General features: G+C 39.2%; 4 protein-coding genes across 4 annotated transcripts; 2 read left to right on the plus strand and 2 right to left on the minus strand.

The window, feature by feature from the left end:
* Nucleotides 1–530: 530 nt before the first annotated feature.
* Nucleotides 531–5148, minus strand: LOC141913357 (ras-related and estrogen-regulated growth inhibitor-like). The gene is made up of 4 exons (XM_074804862.1): nucleotides 5055–5148; nucleotides 2942–2998; nucleotides 1726–1799; nucleotides 531–941 (listed from the first exon to the last, which is right to left on the minus strand). The coding sequence occupies exons 1-4, from the start codon at nucleotides 5146–5148 to the stop codon at nucleotides 531–533; spliced, it is 636 nt and encodes a 211-aa protein (XP_074660963.1).
* A 912-nt stretch (nucleotides 5149–6060) lies between these two features.
* On the plus strand, nucleotides 6061–9053 carry LOC141912995 (uncharacterized). Its single transcript, XM_074804435.1, has 4 exons — nucleotides 6061–6254; nucleotides 6808–7213; nucleotides 8467–8592; nucleotides 8708–9053. The coding sequence occupies exons 1-4, from the start codon at nucleotides 6236–6238 to the stop codon at nucleotides 8925–8927; spliced, it is 771 nt and encodes a 256-aa protein (XP_074660536.1). The 5' UTR covers nucleotides 6061–6235; the 3' UTR covers nucleotides 8928–9053.
* A 1041-nt stretch (nucleotides 9054–10094) lies between these two features.
* On the plus strand, nucleotides 10095–13180 carry LOC141913165 (transmembrane protein 53-like). Its single transcript, XM_074804629.1, has 2 exons — nucleotides 10095–10246; nucleotides 10736–13180. Exons 1-2 carry the CDS (start codon nucleotides 10187–10189, stop codon nucleotides 11675–11677), a joined length of 1002 nt encoding a protein of 333 aa, XP_074660730.1. The 5' UTR covers nucleotides 10095–10186; the 3' UTR covers nucleotides 11678–13180.
* A 2395-nt stretch (nucleotides 13181–15575) lies between these two features.
* LOC141913358 (melatonin receptor type 1B-B-like) lies at nucleotides 15576–16562 on the minus strand. Its single transcript, XM_074804863.1, has one exon. It carries the CDS (start codon nucleotides 16560–16562, stop codon nucleotides 15576–15578), a length of 987 nt encoding a protein of 328 aa, XP_074660964.1.
* Nucleotides 16563–18993: the final 2431 nt, after the last annotated feature.

The following is an 18993-nucleotide window of genomic DNA, read 5'->3' on the forward strand; positions in this document are numbered from 1 at the left end:
TAAAGCCTAGCGCACATCGACACTGCGATTGGAGACAACTAGTTGCAAGGCAGTTTTCGGCGCATGAGAGGAACTGGCTGGTACGATCAGTTGCTTGAATGTGTCGATGTGTGCGAGCTTACGATTGGTAAGCGTCGATCTATCTCCATTTCCAGCCAGTTGCCCATGTTCTACTTTTGAGCAACTGGTTGTACTCAATCGCAGTCATATCCGTCGATGTGCGCGCTCTGGATCTCGACGATCGACACGCGCCATGCAGTTGCTGCAACTGACCGGTTGTAACTAGATTTCGATGTGCGCGGGGTAATCGTTCGGTAGCAACTAGTTGTCTCCAATCGCAGTGTCGATGTGCGCTAGGCTTAACGTACAATATGACGTCACAATGAATAAGGAGGTCGCTGATGGAAGTCACCGTGAACAGCCAAAAAACTACTTTTCCACTTTTCTTTGATCGTTTTTGTTTCAATTTCTACTCGTGCATTTTATTGAATATAGTCGATCGGAATGGTTGTGTTTGTTCGTCACTGATCTCAGGCGTTCTTAATCGATGATAATACTTTACTCAACACTTGTCGCACCTGTTGAGCCGAACTGCGGCGTCGTTGTTTTCCGGTCAACGCGAATCGTCGTTTTACCTCTCGGTAAAGTTCGTTAAACGCTTCGGTAACTTCCGTATACGTGTCGCACGCCGACGTCTCGAAAAAAGCCGCCGCCATTTCGGCGGCCATTTTCTCGCCCTCCGTCACGGAAACTTTGCGCTCGTGTTCGAGGTCGTTTTTATTTCCGACGACGATGCAGGAAATATTTTCAGTTTTTTTATATTCTTCGATCGATGATTTCAGTTTTGGTATATCTAGGAAACTCTGTCGGTCAGTAATGCTGTATATGAACATAAACCCGTCTGCCCATTTCGCTTGACCTTCTCTCGCTTCTTCATCCGCCTGGAAATAAAAACAAAAAGAGGATGACGGCCCTCTGATCATATGCGCAGTGTGAAGCCTGGGCGATCGTAAACTAGAATGTTCAATAACGTTGAAATATGGTCCACTGATCAGATGATGGTGATGCCTAAACGGTCAAAAATTATAATAATAATAATGATAATAATAATAAAATAGCCCAGACGATATTACAGTATGTGAGGTAATGCTAATGATTGATATATTGTTTTTAAGGTGTAATTAGGAAGTTTATGTTTTAGTTTGCTAAGGATAAAAAGTATTCTTCGAAATCTAATTTCAACTCGATGTATGTGGTGTTCCCATGTGATTTTGACGTCAATTATAACGCCTAAAAATTTGGCAGCTGTCACCTTTTTTATTTCTTCATCATCAATGTATATTTTAATGGTCTTCGTTATTTTAATTCTTCCCGAGAATAATAAAAGGTTGGAAAAAATTGAAAAGATAAATTGTCGGGTGTGTGAGGGGTCAGGGGTTTTACAGAGCGACTTAAAGCTTTGATAATCGTGATAAGATACTACTGATGGCTATTTAACGACACACGTTGAGACGTTTTGAAACCAGATGCTCAAAAGTTTGGTGGATAAACTGGTGGACAAACACCATATAAAAGTAAAAATGCAATTTCAATTGTCACAATGGTATTTATCCACCTGTTAACTATAACTAACTTCAGAGCAACTGCAGCCGACTCATTTTCCGTGTAGTATTAGAGTGGGATTTTCTACATATTTATTGAGCCATGTTTTAGAATATGACGTACCTGTCCTGCAGTATCGAATATTTCCAATGTGACGTTATCATTATCAACCGCATCCTGATGTCTGTAAATACATTCTACAAAAACGAAAAAAAAAGATTTTTTCAACGGTTTGTGTAGAACGATCTTGTACCTCCGAGGGAATTTCGCTCTCGTCGGATAGGCATTATTGAATGATAATCATAAATGAAACATTGAAGAAAAAATCTCACATTTAAATAAAAAATTCAACCGAATGGAATTTCATCATGAAAAATAAGAAATATATATATAAATAGATGTGAAGGACGATGTATTTATGATCGACGCATTTCGTTGGGAAATATTTCCAACACGAAGATGAATGATAGAAGATGAAGATTGATGCTATTCTCTCCACATTAACTCTATAATCTCGCGCTTCAGATTAATTAGCGTGTTATCTGTACCGTAAACAGACCCGTTTCATGTTAAATAATCACCCAGGAGTTTCAGCTTTATCTATCTATCTCTGCTTGTCTGTATATTACTATCCTTTATCAGTAGTCCCTCCCCGACCCTCACAGAAATGTGCCAGGCATAATTAAACACACGAAGAAATGGACAGATTTGAAGTAATCAACAGCTGTGCATAATTCAACGATTCAATGGAACTAATTGATAGATTTTGTGGCTCAAAACATATAATCAATATCATCCACACTCGAAGGAAATCGAAAATATATCGTGTATAAAGATCATCTCTCTAACGAAGATTTTACGACTTGTTTTGGTTTCGAACTGATGGGAGGAGTTGAGCTTTAGGTCTTTAGATAGAGAAAGAGATCAGGTTACCGAAAATCCATTAAAGTAATGAAGATTTCGATAGTTGCGTTTTTACTATTATTTAATTCTCAGAGAGTATAAACAGTTTATTGACACGAACGAACGTCAAAGGGATCGGTTGAGGTCACTTCACCTCATCAGGTGAAGTGATTATATTCCCTCATCAGATGAAACATGTGTGAGTCAAATAATTGATCTATGTGTATTTAGATGGAGTTGTCCTTCGTGTATAAAAACCTATTCAATCTGAAACCCCACATTAACAAATTACGTACGGGGAACTAAGAATTTGTACTGTGGTATTTTAACATCATATCATACCAAAAATACATGTATTTCCATACATGTATGAGGATGTATTTTTGATTATACGGTTTTGATTTGATATTGATTTGTTCTAAAAGTGATTACGAACCTAGAGACGGATCGTATTCCCAGATGAATCGTTTCGTCAGATAACGTACTGTGATCGCTGAAAAGAGTAAATAAACGTTAAATACGTGTAAACACAATCAGGACCAGGCGTTAATTAACAGTGTTACTAATTATATACGATTAATTGAGATTGATGAGGGTAAACATTGATGAGCGAGAAATCGATGAAAACATCTCGAGTTGTTGATAAAGATTTCTAGATAGCGAACAGCTTGGATTTATGTTTGAACGGGGCTCTCAAATCCGCCTTGAATTTGCAACTGATATCACATGAGAGCATGAATGTACTCTGAGGGGTATTTCAATTTCGCAATTCTGAAGAAGTGAATTCATAAAAGTATCTTGTAATATAAACCCTAACGTTGATTGGTAAAAAGATGTGGCTTGGAACTGTGCGTTGGCGTGGGTGTAACAGGGGGAGGGGGCGTCGGGGCAGCAAACGGGGGAGGGCGTCGGGGGGGTATGGTATCAATACTAATAATACATGTGTTGTATGAGTGTTATGAGGATTCTCTTTACGACTTTGCAGTAAATCAGTTTATGACATTCGATACGTCGAATACGAGTACAACATAAACGAAAGTCGTATTTTGATAACGGGTGCTGGGAACGCAGCCGCCGCCGCCACCGCCGATATTCTTATACGACTTCTCTCTCCGTAACTCAGAGTTATGTGTGTGTATGCGTGCGCGCCTCGCTCTATGGGGGAAGTGAAAGCTGCTCAGTTTCATATCGCCGGCGATTTTTACAAAAACACGTTTTTTTTCTTTATCTCTCATTGAAAGTTAAATCAGCAGCGATCCAGACTTAATGAACATTTACACCTGGTGATGACGCGTACATTACATCGAAACATAACTCAAATCTCTGACAGATTTGTTATAAACGATCGAGTAGATTGAGAATCTCATTCCAGCAACACGCTGGCAAAAGTGACTGCTGAGACTGATATCAATTTCAGTATTCAGAGTTAATGAGCAAAACCCACGATTGATGCTTTAACAGTTTCAGATAGTTTATTCTGACAGTTTTTGAGTTTTGACTGAACTTCATCATCAGAGAAACCCAAGTAACATATTAATGATATACATGATATAAAAATGTATATCGGCTGCTTAAGATAATCTATTTACTTAAGGCTGAAAAATACTAAATCACCTACTTCACAAGTACGAAGAAAGACTTCTTCCTTTGTAACATCTACATTTTGTATTATGATATACTTTTTTACATTATGTTTATCATTATTTTGTTATTTTGGTTGACTTCACCACCGCGAACATAACTGGATGTTTCAAACACATATCCCGGGGTTCGAACTGCGACTGGTTGTATTATTATTATCATTACTATTATTGTTATTCACGGTAAGTGAGTTGATAAATACGACTGATTACACGGAACAATTCTCAGCGCTGGTTCTCCATCAAATAACTGTCTAAAATTAATCTAAAGGTTCATCGTCGGCGCTTGTTTCCGAGAATAAATTCATCACACCATCTCACTAAATACCGAACGATCCTGCGTCAAAGGAGAATATTCCGTTTAGCAATTCGATCGCTGGTAAAATATTTTTGGGAAGGGCTCGTGATAGTATAGATGGTGATGGAAACATTCCCGAGATCATAGACATTATAGAAATCACATTAAGGCAGAAAAAAAAGAAGATTCAATGAAATATAATACGAAGTATCCACCATTCGCCAAATATTGATTTTTGTACAAGGGAAATGAGCTTGAATTAGGACACAAATTCGGTGAATATTGAACACTGCAATTGATGGTTCCTTTCAAGGGGATTTTCACAGATAAGACATTTAGAAAATACATCAATACAAGCACCTTATTCATGACGTCACGGTTATTGGCCTATTCACGAGGTGACAGCAGTTATGGAAGTTATGAGTTTGATAACCACCCAGCTAGCGTGGCCCAATGGTTAGGACGATCGCCTCAATTTCACAGACTTTTAAAGATTTTCAAAACTTTTTAGAATTCTCGTCGAAATTACTTTTGAGTTTCTTCTTGATTATTTTGTTTGAGAATTTTCAGCAGTGTTATCAAAAAAAAATTCGAACGTAGCAAATTGTTACCTGATTTTCCGACTCCATTATTTCCTAGCAACACGATTTTTGCGTCAGGTTCTTTCTGTTTAGTTTTATTGCTGTTTGCCATATTTTCCTTCATCGTGAAAACTGTTGCAAACATTCGTCGCACAAACAGACTACAGCAGCAGCTATTAGAGTCCCATAAAACACCTAAAAACAACTAAACCATCGATATTCAGAGAGACAACTGATAAAACCGAACGTTCACTGATTGTTTATCACACCCCGTTAGAAGAAGAGATGCGTGTTTAATTGAATGTCGATAAACATAGAATGTAGCAGCGAGGAAGAGAGAACCGCGCTGCTGCTGCTGCTGCTGCTGCTGGTGCTGGTGCTGCTGCTGTTGCTGTTGCTGCTGGTGGGGCCGGTGGGGGTGAGCTGCATATCTACCTCTTTCTTTTCATTTAGACTCTACGCTCCCTACTGATACGGAGGGGGAGGGGCATAGATTTACTAGGTGAAAATAATGTCAAAGAATACTAGATGACTACATTATTTCAACTGACCGAATAGACTCGGTCCTGGGGAACAACGAACTTGATTCTGATTTACCAGTTTTTTTGCCATACAATTTCGAGTATATCTCAGATTTTGGCCGATCCGCCCTTGATAATAGGTAAGTACAGTCCTTCGAAAATATTTCAGTCGTACATTTGCGTATCACACAGCCAACACGGCGCCCTCTAATACTTCGTCGGCCTCAACGTAACCTCCCCCCTGACAACGCAAACTAAGGACCCCAAACCTTTATCCGCATATAGAGCCTCCAAGAAATCAGTCCTATTGATATAAAGGTTTTATTACATATGAATTCGTAGATAATATCTTAATACTGCACAGAAGTTATAGAGAGAATCATTTGGCTGGTAACATGTGGCCCATTGGTAAATACAGTCGACTTTCACCGGCGGGAAAATCTGGCACATCCCGCCTTAAATGACACAATAGCCTTTCGCGTATGGTGTCAATGGTGACACATTGTATACTACACATCAGCTTGTTTCCTGTTCATATATATATAAAACGTATGTAGCTTCGAATGCATATATACATTAAATAGTTTAGTGGTTTACTAGTTAGTACCGGTTACTATTGTCGTAATAAACAAATATAAGGCTTGTTACATTCATCATTGCGACGAATTACAACAACGTTAATCATCAACGATGGCTACTCGGAAAAAAGGTAAAGTATATTTTATCGCAATTCATTTGTTACATTCAGTTAACACCGTTTTTTTCACATTTTGATCGTCACGTGATGACATGTAATCAATTCGTTAGATTTCTAGACATGTTTCGTATCCAATAATGAAACTTTTTGTTTTTGAAGCTTCGACTTCAGTTGCTTTTCGTATGCTCCAATTTATAACCGAAGGTTTGATAAGGCAATGATAAGATTTATTATCAATCCATAGTAAGAATAAACAAACACGTGTATTAACGGTGGCATTGAATAGTTGCCGGGGTCGAGTGTAAGATGACTAGACGAGAGAAGTCCCACAATAATTCAGCCAAGTTGTAAAATTCTGAGTAAAAGGTTTAATTTGCGCAACGTTTCGGCAAAAGACTAAATAGAGCCATCATCAGGCAGGCGTACTGAACTTTTTATCTTTGGCTGAATTATTGTGTGATTTCTCTTGTGTTCCCGGGGTCCGTTTGGCAGACGTTCCGCGAAATGCCTTCTGTCCCTTGGGTACCGTGCTTCACAGATAGTCTTTTATTTTTTTCATATTCAGCTGATACGAGCAACAAACAACAGCTATCGGATATCAACCAGAACGAAAATGTACCCGCAACAAACAAAGACGAGTCAGATGGGCAGACGGCAGCGGATGTAGCTGCACCAGTTGTTACAAGTGCAGCTGAGAGACTGCAGGTACCTGCTGCTGCTACTGCTGCTAGTGATGACGATGCGACTACAGCCTGTTCTCCGATCGCGACCGAATCGACGACAGTCGTCGCTACGTGGATTTGCGTCGGATGCGAGGCGCCGATTAACGATAAATACTTTCTGAAAGCGATGCATCAGTTTTGGCACGAGGACTGTCTGAAATGTTCGTGTTGTAATTCTCGATTAGGAGATATCGGCGCATCACTTTACACCAGGTCCAATCTGATATTGTGTAAGCGAGATTATTTCAGGTAAAAATCGTATAAATCAACGTATAAATTCTTGCTGGTATTAACGCTGTCAATTATGATTTTCATTAACAGCACAACAGCTACCGGAACAGGGAGTTCTATTTTGAAATCGAAAATCGAAGCGCAGATATAGTTGGATTGTCGGTCGCATCATGTACTCAGAGTCCATGGTCGAATTTACATTTTTTTCGAAGTCCAGCATTGGAAATAACGGTTCCAATTCGTGTAAACTGCAGCCTTTCCCACCCAGACCGAACCGGCGCCAAACGACTGGGATTTATTTTTGTTGGTTGCTTAATTTGATACATCGATATTTTGAAATAGTTACCGAGGAGTTCAGATCGTTGTCGATATATGACTGTTCACGTGTCACCAACGTCAGATTAACATTTAAATCGTTATCTATTCAATAAGCGAAATATAATTGATATTAATTCAATGACTATTTGATGTAAGCCATTTTGTTTCACGCTTGTAACACACCTGTGACTACAGTACAGACACAACAAACATTATAGAGCAGGGTAATGCGTGCTTTGCATTGTTCACAGGCGTCATATCGAACGTTAAATGGCAGTTAAAGTTGCCTTTTTACTTCAGTCAGCAGTTTACGCTTTATGTGTCCGATCAAAAATTCGTAAAGACTAGTCTTTGTGAATTTTTGGTCCAATACATGAATACAGCAACAGATAACATTATCGAAGATGTTGCAGTTCCACTAATTGAGAGTCAGTCTTCAATTTCAACATAAAATGAAAATATGTTTCCAAGTTGAAATCACGTAGCCTCGATGTGAACGTATCATGTAGCGCGAAAATTTTAAAAATCGGAAAAACTGTCCGTCAATCTTAAAAGCCGGGGGGATGATGAATTCATTCCTGGTTTTTGGTGCTCCATTATACCGACAATTGAGGGAGCATTATCTTGAATACAAAAATGTTGATTGTTCAAAATGAATATTGACTATTTTATAGATGAAGTGAATTCAATAGTTAGAATACAGCCCCGATAGATTGGTGTTGATTTTCTGTACGTGCTGAGCCGAGCGTAGTCGTTTATGCCGCTACAATCTGTCAACGTCTCATGTTACCTGATTTTGCAGTTTTAAAACCTTCGCTCATGTTTAAACAATTCGCCGGACCCATTTCCAAGTCTCCTGTATACATATATGATATATACCTGCCACACACGAGAAAAAAAGTAACTTATTTTCCAAAGGAATGAAAGAATATTCATTTATATCTTCGTATTAGGTTATTCGGATGTTCCGGTCAATGTGCGGCCTGCGAGAACAGTATTCCCGCTTATGAAATGGTGATGAAAGTAAAACAACACGTTTATCATTTAGATTGTTTTTCCTGCTTCATGTGTCTCAAAAGGTAATTATGAAATATCACACGATTTATCTTTAAAATTCGCAGAAACTTCTTGAATCGAATACAAGAAAATACAGCAGAAAAAGGTAATAACGTCTTTTGAATGATTTTGTTGCAGGTTTTGTATCGGTGATAGATTCTATCTAAACGACACTAAAATAATGTGTGAACACGATTACGTACAACAGTTCTTCATGTCTCCACAATTCCGATCACCGATAGTGCCGCCCCCTAGCGAACAAAGGAAACGAACCCCTCACATATTTCAACGACAGACGACCACAAATGTTAACTATTTCCAAGGAAACTACGCGGGTCCAATGTGCAACAATCATTGAACAAATAGGACGTTAAAACTGTGATTATCGCGATAAGGGCATAGAATGACTCTAACTCGCTTTAAAACGCTTGTTTAATGGATTACCAAAAGTGCGATAATCCGTGATAATCCGTGATAAGAACCATACTTAAGATAGGCTGTTATGAATCAAGTTCGGTTCGTACGTGGACATAAAACAACACGAAATGTAAATTAATTTGTTAAAATAAAAGGAGATTGAATGTCACTTCGTTTATCTTGATTTCTCATCAATTCTGCGCTTTTGTCTAGGACCGGAGGAGAATCAAATGTATGGAAGGTTCTCCCAGTTGCAGTCATTTTTCTAACTACGAATTTTGACATAATTATCATTTAGTTTCTTTCGCGTGTGCGGTACGTGCGTGGCCCAACCTTGACGTCACGAGTAAGGTGATCTTTGTATTTATGTATTTTCTAAAAGTCTAATCTTTGATAATCCCAAGAACTATCAATTGCAGTTTTCAATAGTTACCCAACTTGCTCCCTAATTCAAGCTCTTTTTCCTGGTACAAAAAAAAATAATAATTGGCAAATGCCGCCACTTATTATATTTCATTGAATCTTCTTTTTTCCTGCCCGGATATGATTTCTGTAATGTCTATGATCTCGGGAATGTTTCCATCACCATCTATACAATCACGAGCCCTTCCCAAAAATATTTCACCAGCGATCGCACCTCCGGGGCTCCATATGTATTGACCAGTCGGATGAGTTGTTGAGGCCACTCATTTCGCTCGAACGAAAAAAATATATTCATTTCTCACCATGTCCCCTCCGGGGCTCCGTAGGCCTAGTTTATGTGGAAAATACTCCAAAAAGAATTTCTATGTTTTTTTTCCTGTTCCCTTCCATAAAACGCCTATTATAAATATTTTTCAATTTTTTCCTTCGCCCTCCCCGTTAGGCCTCATATGAAGAAATATTTTCAGGAAGATTTTCAGGAAAGTACGAAAGTGCAATAGCACCATGATTAACGATTGACGATTGACGATGTCGGCACCGGTATTCCGTTGTATACGGTTGAAGGAAATCATCTAGAACTTAGTGGGATTCGAACCTGTTTAAGAAGTATTGAGCGGACTGCTCCGTACATGAACTAACACCCAGCAGCCGGTAACAGCTGATTATTTCTTTTACTTCCGGGTTTCAGAGTAAAGCCGATTAATTATTTCAATTGAATCGGAAGTTTATCGTATTTAAATCGTTGTCAGCGTCAGAGCGTTTCACCGAGTCGAAACTATGATGCAAAATAGCTGTAGACAGTTGAAAAATGTGGCTTGGAAGCTTTCAAATCTTCAGGTAAGCGATACTAGGCCTACATCATCATACGATTTCAACTGTTGTCGTCAGCTATGTGTGAGTCAATGACTAATGAGTGACACTGTGACTGTCTGTCGTCTGTCTGAAATCAGGGAAATCGGGGAATCCTGACTCTTCTTGAAAATCAGGAAAAAGTTAAGGAATTTTTGGATCCAGTTCCACCGTGAGATAAGATTTGATTCAGCAGAGTTTAACATCGAAATGCAACTAATTTTAACTGTGAAACTGTGGAATCCTCGTGTCTTGTTGTTCTTGCGGGTGATGAGTGGCACAATGAAACATTTGAGAAGAAACTAGTCCCCCCACAGGAGAGCTCGTGATAAGATCATAGAACTTTTGGTTAGGAAATTTTCAGGGAATATTGGTTAGGGCCTAGGCTGATCTGTAAGAACCCTACTTTAAAATTGGCACCTTAGTCACTTTGTATCTAATGATTTCAATCATGATAAATCAATTTGTTTTTTACAGATAATAACAGCAACTACAAGTCTGCTGTGGCAACCGGCAGGTGGCGCTTTCATTCAACTGAGGAACAAATCCGCTTTGACGGCCGTAATCACGAAACAGATCAACCAAAACTTCGAACTACGAACGCTCGACCCGGTCGACACTGACGTCAATCGTAAGAAACCGTTGGTGATCCTCTACGCTTGGCTGGCTGCCAAAAAATCGCATACGAAGAAATACGCCGATTTCTACCTGGGACGAGGCTTCGACGTTTTGAACGTGTGCATCGAACCGATGCAGCTGCTGCGTCCGAAGAGAGCGCGACTGATCATTCATCAGATCATCAATTACGTGCGCGAGGATCGTTTGAAAGATCAGCCGATATTAACGCACGGTTTCTCCGTCGGCGGTTACCTGTACGGTGAACTACTGATCAAACTGACGTCCGACCCCGACCGACATCGAGATATAATCGCTCGTCTGATTGGTCAGATATTCGACAGTCCGGTCGATTTCGACGGAATCCCCGACGGAATTTCGAAAGCGATCACGACGAATCGGATTTTGCGACGCGTCCTTCGCGAATCGCTCGCTTTTTACAAGTCGACGTTCACGAATCAGATGATTCCGTATATCGAATCGGCGCGCACGTTCAAAGAGAATCGGCTCGCGATTCCGTCGTTGATGCTCTTCTCGCGCGCCGACCCGATCTCGGACGCGGAGGAGATCGCGTCGGTTGCCGACCAGTGGCGCCGCCGCGGTATCGACGTTTATACTCGGTGCTGGTTGAATTCGCCGCACGTCAGTCACATGCGATACAACTACGACGAATACGTGCGTATTCTCGACGACTTCCTGTCGAGCATCGGCGTACAGGCAGAGACACCTAGCGACGAGGTCATCAAACAGAAGGCGAGGCCGATCGAAATCAAACAACACGTCGCTGATCGAATTAAACAGTAAATACAAGCGAACTAACATTAGAAATCTCTCTCTGACTTTAGATGCGCCGTAATGGATGTAATGAACATTTGCGACTTCAGTTCATTTTCTTACAAAAAAACATCCTAGGACCTGGCCCAACGCAGGACCAGGGCCAGGGCTTCGACCTGGGCAATACTGACCCAGTGCAGGACCTGCATCTGAACAGAGATTAATCTTATTCCTAATGAATGGTAATGAACCATGGGCCGGTTACACAGTCAGGGCTTTAGACTTAAGACCAATTCAAGACCTTCTAATCTTAGTTCTGTAGTCGATCTACAACTTCAGTCTTAAGATTTTAGACTACTTTTTGACGGTGTTACCAGCCCCTGAGTCTAAAGCGCCCTACTGATAAGTTAGTCCCAACTTAAGACAACTAACAAGGTCTCAGCTATGGAAGCGGCCCCAGGGTTCGTACAGTTGTGACCGAATGTGGTCTTAAATCATAAGACTGGTCTTTAGTTGTTAGAGTGTCTGTAAAACTAAAATGGTCTATAAATCATAAGTGTGCAACTCACTCGTGAATCCAAACTAGATTAATGTTTTACCGCATTTTAAAATTTTACCAGTTATTAATTATTAATCGAGGAAGAATGAATAATCTGTCTCACTCCTCAATCAATTCTAGTTCAATTCGATGTATTTTTTATTTTTCTCAATTTTGAATGTACTCGAAATTTATCCTATCTATAAAGTATAATAGGTGCATTTTGAATCCTTGACTTTTCTATATGCTGTTGTTCTATATACATGTAGTTAGATGCTATCCAATCAGGCTTGAACTAGGCTATCAGCTGGTGCATTGTATTAATTAGAGTATTCATACATTCATGGTCTAGGTCTCTGAAAGATCGTCAGCATTTTTACTACCAAGTGAAAAATACTTTTTCTCCCTTAGTTAATGCAATACGTGTCGTAATTTACTTCAACATTTCAGGGTGCCTCAACATACCGGTGTATCATAAATGTATTTGTATCAGGGATGAAGAAGTTTAGCTTGAAAGTTGACTGAAAATTCAGAGTGGAAATTTTTCATGTAAATAATGATAAGAATGTCATTAACCGGTGGATAGTTCATATATCTATTGATATAAATTACCCTTTCTTAACAGTCCATAAGAGGTCATGATAACCTGATATTTTTAATTCAAATATTTGTCATTTACTGTACATGTATTATAAACCATGCTTTTGTTTTATCGCAGAACAGGTTTTACTACATGTGTATTTCAGTATAATTGTCGCGCACGCAGATTTCAAATGTTCTAGTCCGAATAGATGAAACGAAGTTTTGTATCTATTTCTGAAGTTTACGGTGATTGTTAGTGATGAATGGTTAATAGGCTCGTGGGTATTTGATACCGGTTCAAAGAACAGCTTTCGATGTTTTTACTGATATTTTTTTGACAATATTCGTGTCGTTTGATTGTGGTGAAAAATTATCATCAAATGAAATTAAATATGATTTGAATTAAATTCAAGGATGAATGAATTTCGCCGACTTGTTGACTTTTCATGTTTGTTTGTTCAATTGAAGTGCCGGAATGCAGTCTATCGTTCAAGGTCCAATTCATAGGTCGATCGCAGCAATTCGCTGTTTACTGAAATGACAAAACAAAAAACTTGAAGTTGATCGTGAAAAATAAGTGCGGAAAAATATGCTCGCTAAATTTACATTACGATAGAGCAGTTGATGCTCGGCCGCCCAATTTTTGGGAAACGATTCTTCGTTGAATTGGAAAATGCCGAGTGTCAGTTATTACTGGGATCGAATCCGGAACACACTTGTACATCCTCTATTCAGCATCAGGACCACTCTGAATCAGTGTCAGTAATTATGGGTTAATAGAATGCTGCTGCTGCTGTTTCTTCTAGTATAAATGCAGCTGCAGATTTTCACATCAAAGGAATGAAACCTTAGCGAATGGTTTTAGAAATTTTGAAACGAACATGCAAAGTCTGGATGATTGAGTCTATTTAATTAATTTATCTAATAATGATCGTAAAACTCTTAGAAATAAAACTTTTAATTTGCCATATATTCTTTCTGTGGCATGTGAGTTAGCCGCTTCGCCGAATGCTTATACATTCGCTGAGCAAAGAGTACTATCAAAAGTGGCTTGAAAGTCGATTGCAAAAGCAAATTCCCATAAGATGAATGTATCACGTTGATACAACTATTTATTTTGAACGAAATGGGGTTGAGTGATGAATGAAATTTTACTTATCTGATTTTTGAGGATATCTGCATTCCTCGCATGCCACAGTAGAATCGCGTGGCTGTATTAGTTCTAGATCGTTCAGTGCTGCCCAAATGAATAACGATAGCGGGATTTCCGTGAACTAAAATAAATGCGCACATTTACCGCCGGAGTATAAATATCCTTATTACATACAATACGGACAACCGTGAGGCCTAATTCTAATGAAAAATGATGCTATAAATCCGTACTGAATTCTAGATGATATTTTCCATACTTTTCAGACGACAAAATTCTATTCTTTAGCATAAACCCACTTGCTTATCAATTAAATACTAGTCCGGTTATACGCAGAAGGAATTATTCATTAACATTTTCTAATGCTCATTCATCAAAAACATTGAAAAAACTTCTAAGTTTTCCTTCCATGATATATTTTGGCGAGAAAATAACCCACGTAGAATACGGTACTCTTTAGACCACGTAGAATACGGTTTAAAAAACCCCTTCTCCCTATGAAAATACACCGATAGAAAGTTATTCTTTTAAGACTAATTGTAGTTTTACTTCTGTTTTGAAGTCTTCAAGTTTTTAAGAGAACTGTCGGAGTGCTCCCTCGAAATCCATGACTCATGAAACAAAAGGCGCACGATTGACGTTACCGGACTTAAGCAAAGCATTTTTAACTGGAGTAAAAAGTCAACAGCTGACGGTCGTTCGTCGGTGGATTGTGTCGTGGATGAATTTCATCATTAATTGAATAAAAGCCGTTTGAGTATCCTGAGATGAATAATAAGCTTTTCGCTCTCATAAATAACTCGTTGAAAGTGGTTTTTGTGCCTCGGGGTGGAGAAGGTGGTTGGTTACGGGGCGAGTGCTTCTATTGCCACTCTCAAAAACCTTTTAATATAAAACGATATTTGAAACACTTAACGTGAAACGAAACAAATGGATGTGTCTAAAAGTATACAATTTTAACTATATTGATTTATAAACATTTATGGATGGGCTCGTATGGATTTTGTCGTTTTATTAGGTTTTGTTATTTATACAAAAAAAGGATGATCGTGGACACAATTCTATATACAACTCGGTGCACACGCATCAATTTGATAATCCTAGGACAGAACTCGTTCTTCTAATTACACTGTAGAGTTAACTATAAAACCCTACACGCTGTGTAGAAAGTGTTTCCGAAAAGATGACGAAGAATATGAACTTTGTTGCGAGGCGTTTATTTTATTCTGCCAAGATAACATTATGATGGCCGATGCTATGATAAAAAGGTCTTGCAGTCATATACCTTTTCGACATATTGGTTGGCTTACACAACAACAACAAGAAATTTAAATGACAGACCCTCCTGGGCCAAGTTCCACAGTTGTGAGTTAGAGTTAACTCTGAGTTAAAATCAGTTCATTTTCAATGAGTTAACTCAGAATTAAATCTTAACTCGGAACTGTGGAACTGGACCCTGAAGTTTTGTAAATCCCCTGATTGTCTCTCGTTGTTAAGCAAAGTAAGTCTCCGGCACTGGCTGGCACAAAACAACGACGTCACGTTCAGGACGTCGATTGCCGTGAAGACCAGAGAAGCAGCGTAAACCTCCTGGTAGGAATAAACCTAAAACCTTCTGATATGTAGGTTCTCATTTGTTGGAGCTGAGTCGCTTCAAATCATTTGTAAGAGCGGCACTTCAGAACTGCCGATAAAGCTTTACGAATTTCGCGACCGCTGACTATGTACAAATAGAAATTAATAACGTTATTCGTTATATACAAAAACTTAAAAAGATCGTCATAAATGAGTAAGTACTTGGCGGCAGCTTCCGGTGCGAAACTGGCGACTAAAACTAACAAATCAGTTGGGAATAACAACACGACGAACGTACAACTGACCGTCAGTAACATGACGGTTATTTGTTTTACTTTTGAATCGGTGTTGTCGTTCGTTCCTCGACCGGTCATTTTCGTCGAGCGAATCAGCGTGAGAATAGTGATAGAATTCAACGTGAACACTAACACGCTGGTGCCTATCGTGAAGATACCCACCGCTAATATCGTGTGCGTTCGATTCGCGTTCTCGGTGTAAAAACAGCCGTAACCGGGCTCGAAACTGGTCGTAAACAGATTCTCGATGGTGACGATGATGATGACGCCGAACTGACCGGCGACGATCAGTTTACTGGAGCGAGCCGTGCAGATTCTACCGGCCGCGAACGGAAAACAAACGGCTACGAATCTTTCGACGGACACGATACCGATACTAGTGAAACTGCCGGCGTTCGCGACGTACATGTAAAAATTGACGAATTTGCAAGCGACCGTCGAAAAACGTACGATAGACTTCCCTGCGATGTTGAATCGGATCAGGTTGACCCAAGCGAGCAGCGGACCCGTTAGCGAGACGAGGTCGTACACGGCCAACGCCGCCAGATAGTTAGCGTAAGAATGATGACGTATTTTACTCGAACACGTCATCACGACGAACGCCGCTACGTTTCCCGGAAACCCGGCAACGAATAGAATTCCGTAAGATACGACAAACGTGAACAGCGTTAACTCGTTGATAGGTTGTTGCGGAAACACTTCGATGAATTTGATCCAGAATGGTCGATACAAAAACACAACAGTTGTGTTACTATGAACTGATGCCGGAGCCATTGTGGCGATGAGGAAGAGACGACGTCAAAATATCAACGATTTACATTCATTCGAACAATATGACTTAAGCCGCAAACGTGAACGTGCTACAACCTTAAATAGCAGTTCATTTATCTATCCGCCTAATGGGGTACCCGCGAAACCAGCTATACCACCAGATGGCGCGACAAGCAGTAGGTCGTGTGTTGTCAAAATTAGTTCATTTTCAATGACCTTTGAACTGGATTTTTGAACTCCTCAATCCATATACTATCACAGCACCTACCAATATACAATACTTTCATTCTTCTAATCGGATATCGGTAAAGTTTCCAAAAATGATTCATTCATTTAAGAGAAAAGTTAATTTAGGTTTAATTGAAATGTAGACGAAATCGAACCTGGACGACCAACTATCTACTAGCGACACCTGGCGGATCCTCGCCTGCCATACGTGGAATCCTCGATTGCCACAGTAGCACTGCGGGTACCCCATTGAAGTCGACGAAATACAACACAATACAATAAACTTTATTGTTCCTTAATGAACATAAAATTATAATACAATAGAATACAAAAAGAAAGAAAATGAAATACGGAAAATAGGAAACAATCACAGAGAAATTATTGTATTACTTCGGTATTACACCAAACAGTTTCGAGTTCCTAATAAAAAAACAGTCAGAAATAAATAAGCTGAAAATACTACTCTATAGAAAGGCTACTTTGTCCGTATTACAATTATAGTTAAAATCAAATGTAATGATAGCGCTTTATCGTATATTAGATCTTTTCAAAGATTTTCATACTTATAGCATTTCTTTTGACCTTTCCATAATTCCCATATATCCGATCGACTCATCCGTGACTCTTTGCATTTCATCGCTGCACCTGGAGCCGTAACACATGGGCTTCATAAGAATTCAAATTCTCATAAATTCAACTTTTAGATGTTGAGATTTTGCTTTGTTTTTACGGATTTCACTAAATATCGAGATAGTATTGATTCCGAACAAAGACAAGTGTTACACCAGTCCTCACATGAGCATCGGAACCATCGTCTTAAAGCTGTTCATTCTCATATCAATCATTTTCAATATTTCATTTGTATCATATCTTTTTTGTGAAACCAACAGTAATTGGTTCATTGCTTTCTCAAAAGTCTTCAACTAAAGAAACCAGTTGATTCTTCTCCTCTCAACTAGGTAGATCGGGAGATCGTTTGCCGGCCTGCCTTATAGATAGTTTATTATTAAATACCAAATCTTATAATTTCCGATGTGTGTGACAGGGCGGGGTCTTAAAGGTTTTTACTTTCATGCATGTGAGTTTTGTAGGTTATCAATTAAGATTACCAGCACGCGTTCCGTGGAGATGCTGCCTAATTATATTCCGCTTTTAAACTGAATACGTGTAACAATTCTCGACGCCCAAAAAGAGAAGACTTAGAACAAACATCACGCAGTTCCTTGGCCGATGATTGGTTGAATTGATTGCGATTGCGCCCAACAGAAATAGGTGCGTTCGGTTTTATAGATACTGTTCAATTCAAGGGAATAACCATTAATTCAAACAGTCAGGACGCTAAAGGGACCTCATCTGAACGAATTCAACCAAGACTTCAATCAACAAAATGAGAATTGCACCAGCTTGTCTTCGTAAGTAAAATCATATTCAGAATCTCGAGAGCGTATACAGTGGTTTTGATATCAAAACAAGATACGACAAGATATAAGATGATTTTATTACTCTCCGATCATTTCCATGGTATGTGGATGGAAAGTGTATAGGTTTTTTTTTCAAATCTACATGTGCGCATATACAAAAAGAAAAGAGAAAATATATTCTAAACCATCCATAACAAAGTAACGTATACATTAAATTTACTCACCTACCATTTCCCTGGTAAACCGAGGGAAACATAGATGTGTTTACAAAAAATATTCACTGGAGAGAGAAATAAAGCGTAACAAGGTAATCTGCGATTTAAAAAATGAATTGAATTTTGCTGAATTTTGCTGATTGGAAATATGTAATCTGTAATGTTTTACCCTTTCTTTCAGTTGCTACCTTATTGGTGATAGGCATTAAGGGTCCCATGGCCAGAAATAAAGAATACCAAACGATAGATATGGGAAACGTGAGCTACACGTACGCAATGCCTTCTCTTCTCGATAACACATCTCTCGCATGTTACAGACCTGACAACCCTGCCTGTTACTGCGACACGGAATGCGCGCTTTTCGGACTGTGTTGTGATCGTATATCGTGTCCTCAACTTCCTACGATTCAACAACCACAACTTTACCATCCGAAATACAAGTATTTGACGTGTAAAAAAATGGTGCCGAACGACGAACCGATTTGGGTGATCGATACGTGTCCAGCTGACTATACGGACGAATATATTAAAAAACAATGCGAACAATGGAGTCTAGTTGACTATCACTTG

Source organism: Tubulanus polymorphus, chromosome 11, assembly GCF_964204645.1.
Source record: "Tubulanus polymorphus chromosome 11, tnTubPoly1.2, whole genome shotgun sequence".
Lineage (NCBI taxonomy): Eukaryota > Metazoa > Nemertea > Palaeonemertea > Tubulaniformes > Tubulanidae > Tubulanus > Tubulanus polymorphus.

Coding starts and splice junctions, on each gene's coding strand:
- LOC141913357 (XM_074804862.1), bottom strand. CDS start 5,148: ATGAAGGAAAATATGGCAAACAGCAATAAAACTAAACAGAAAGAACCT. Junction 1,800..2,941: donor GGAATACGATCCGTCTCTAG/GTTCGTAATCAC, acceptor TCGTTTTTGTAG/AATGTATTTACAGACATCAG. Junction 942..1,725: donor TATTCGATACTGCAGGACAG/GTACGTCATATT, acceptor TTTTATTTCCAG/GCGGATGAAGAAGCGAGAGA.
- LOC141912995 (XM_074804435.1), top strand. Junction 7,214..8,466: donor TGTAAGCGAGATTATTTCAG/GTAAAAATCGTA, acceptor TCTTCGTATTAG/GTTATTCGGATGTTCCGGTC. Junction 8,593..8,707: donor TGCTTCATGTGTCTCAAAAG/GTAATTATGAAA, acceptor ATTTTGTTGCAG/GTTTTGTATCGGTGATAGAT.
- LOC141913165 (XM_074804629.1), top strand. CDS start 10,187: ATGATGCAAAATAGCTGTAGACAGTTGAAAAATGTGGCTTGGAAGCTT. Junction 10,247..10,735: donor GGAAGCTTTCAAATCTTCAG/GTAAGCGATACT, acceptor TGTTTTTTACAG/ATAATAACAGCAACTACAAG.
- LOC141913358 (XM_074804863.1), bottom strand. CDS start 16,562: ATGGCTCCGGCATCAGTTCATAGTAACACAACTGTTGTGTTTTTGTAT.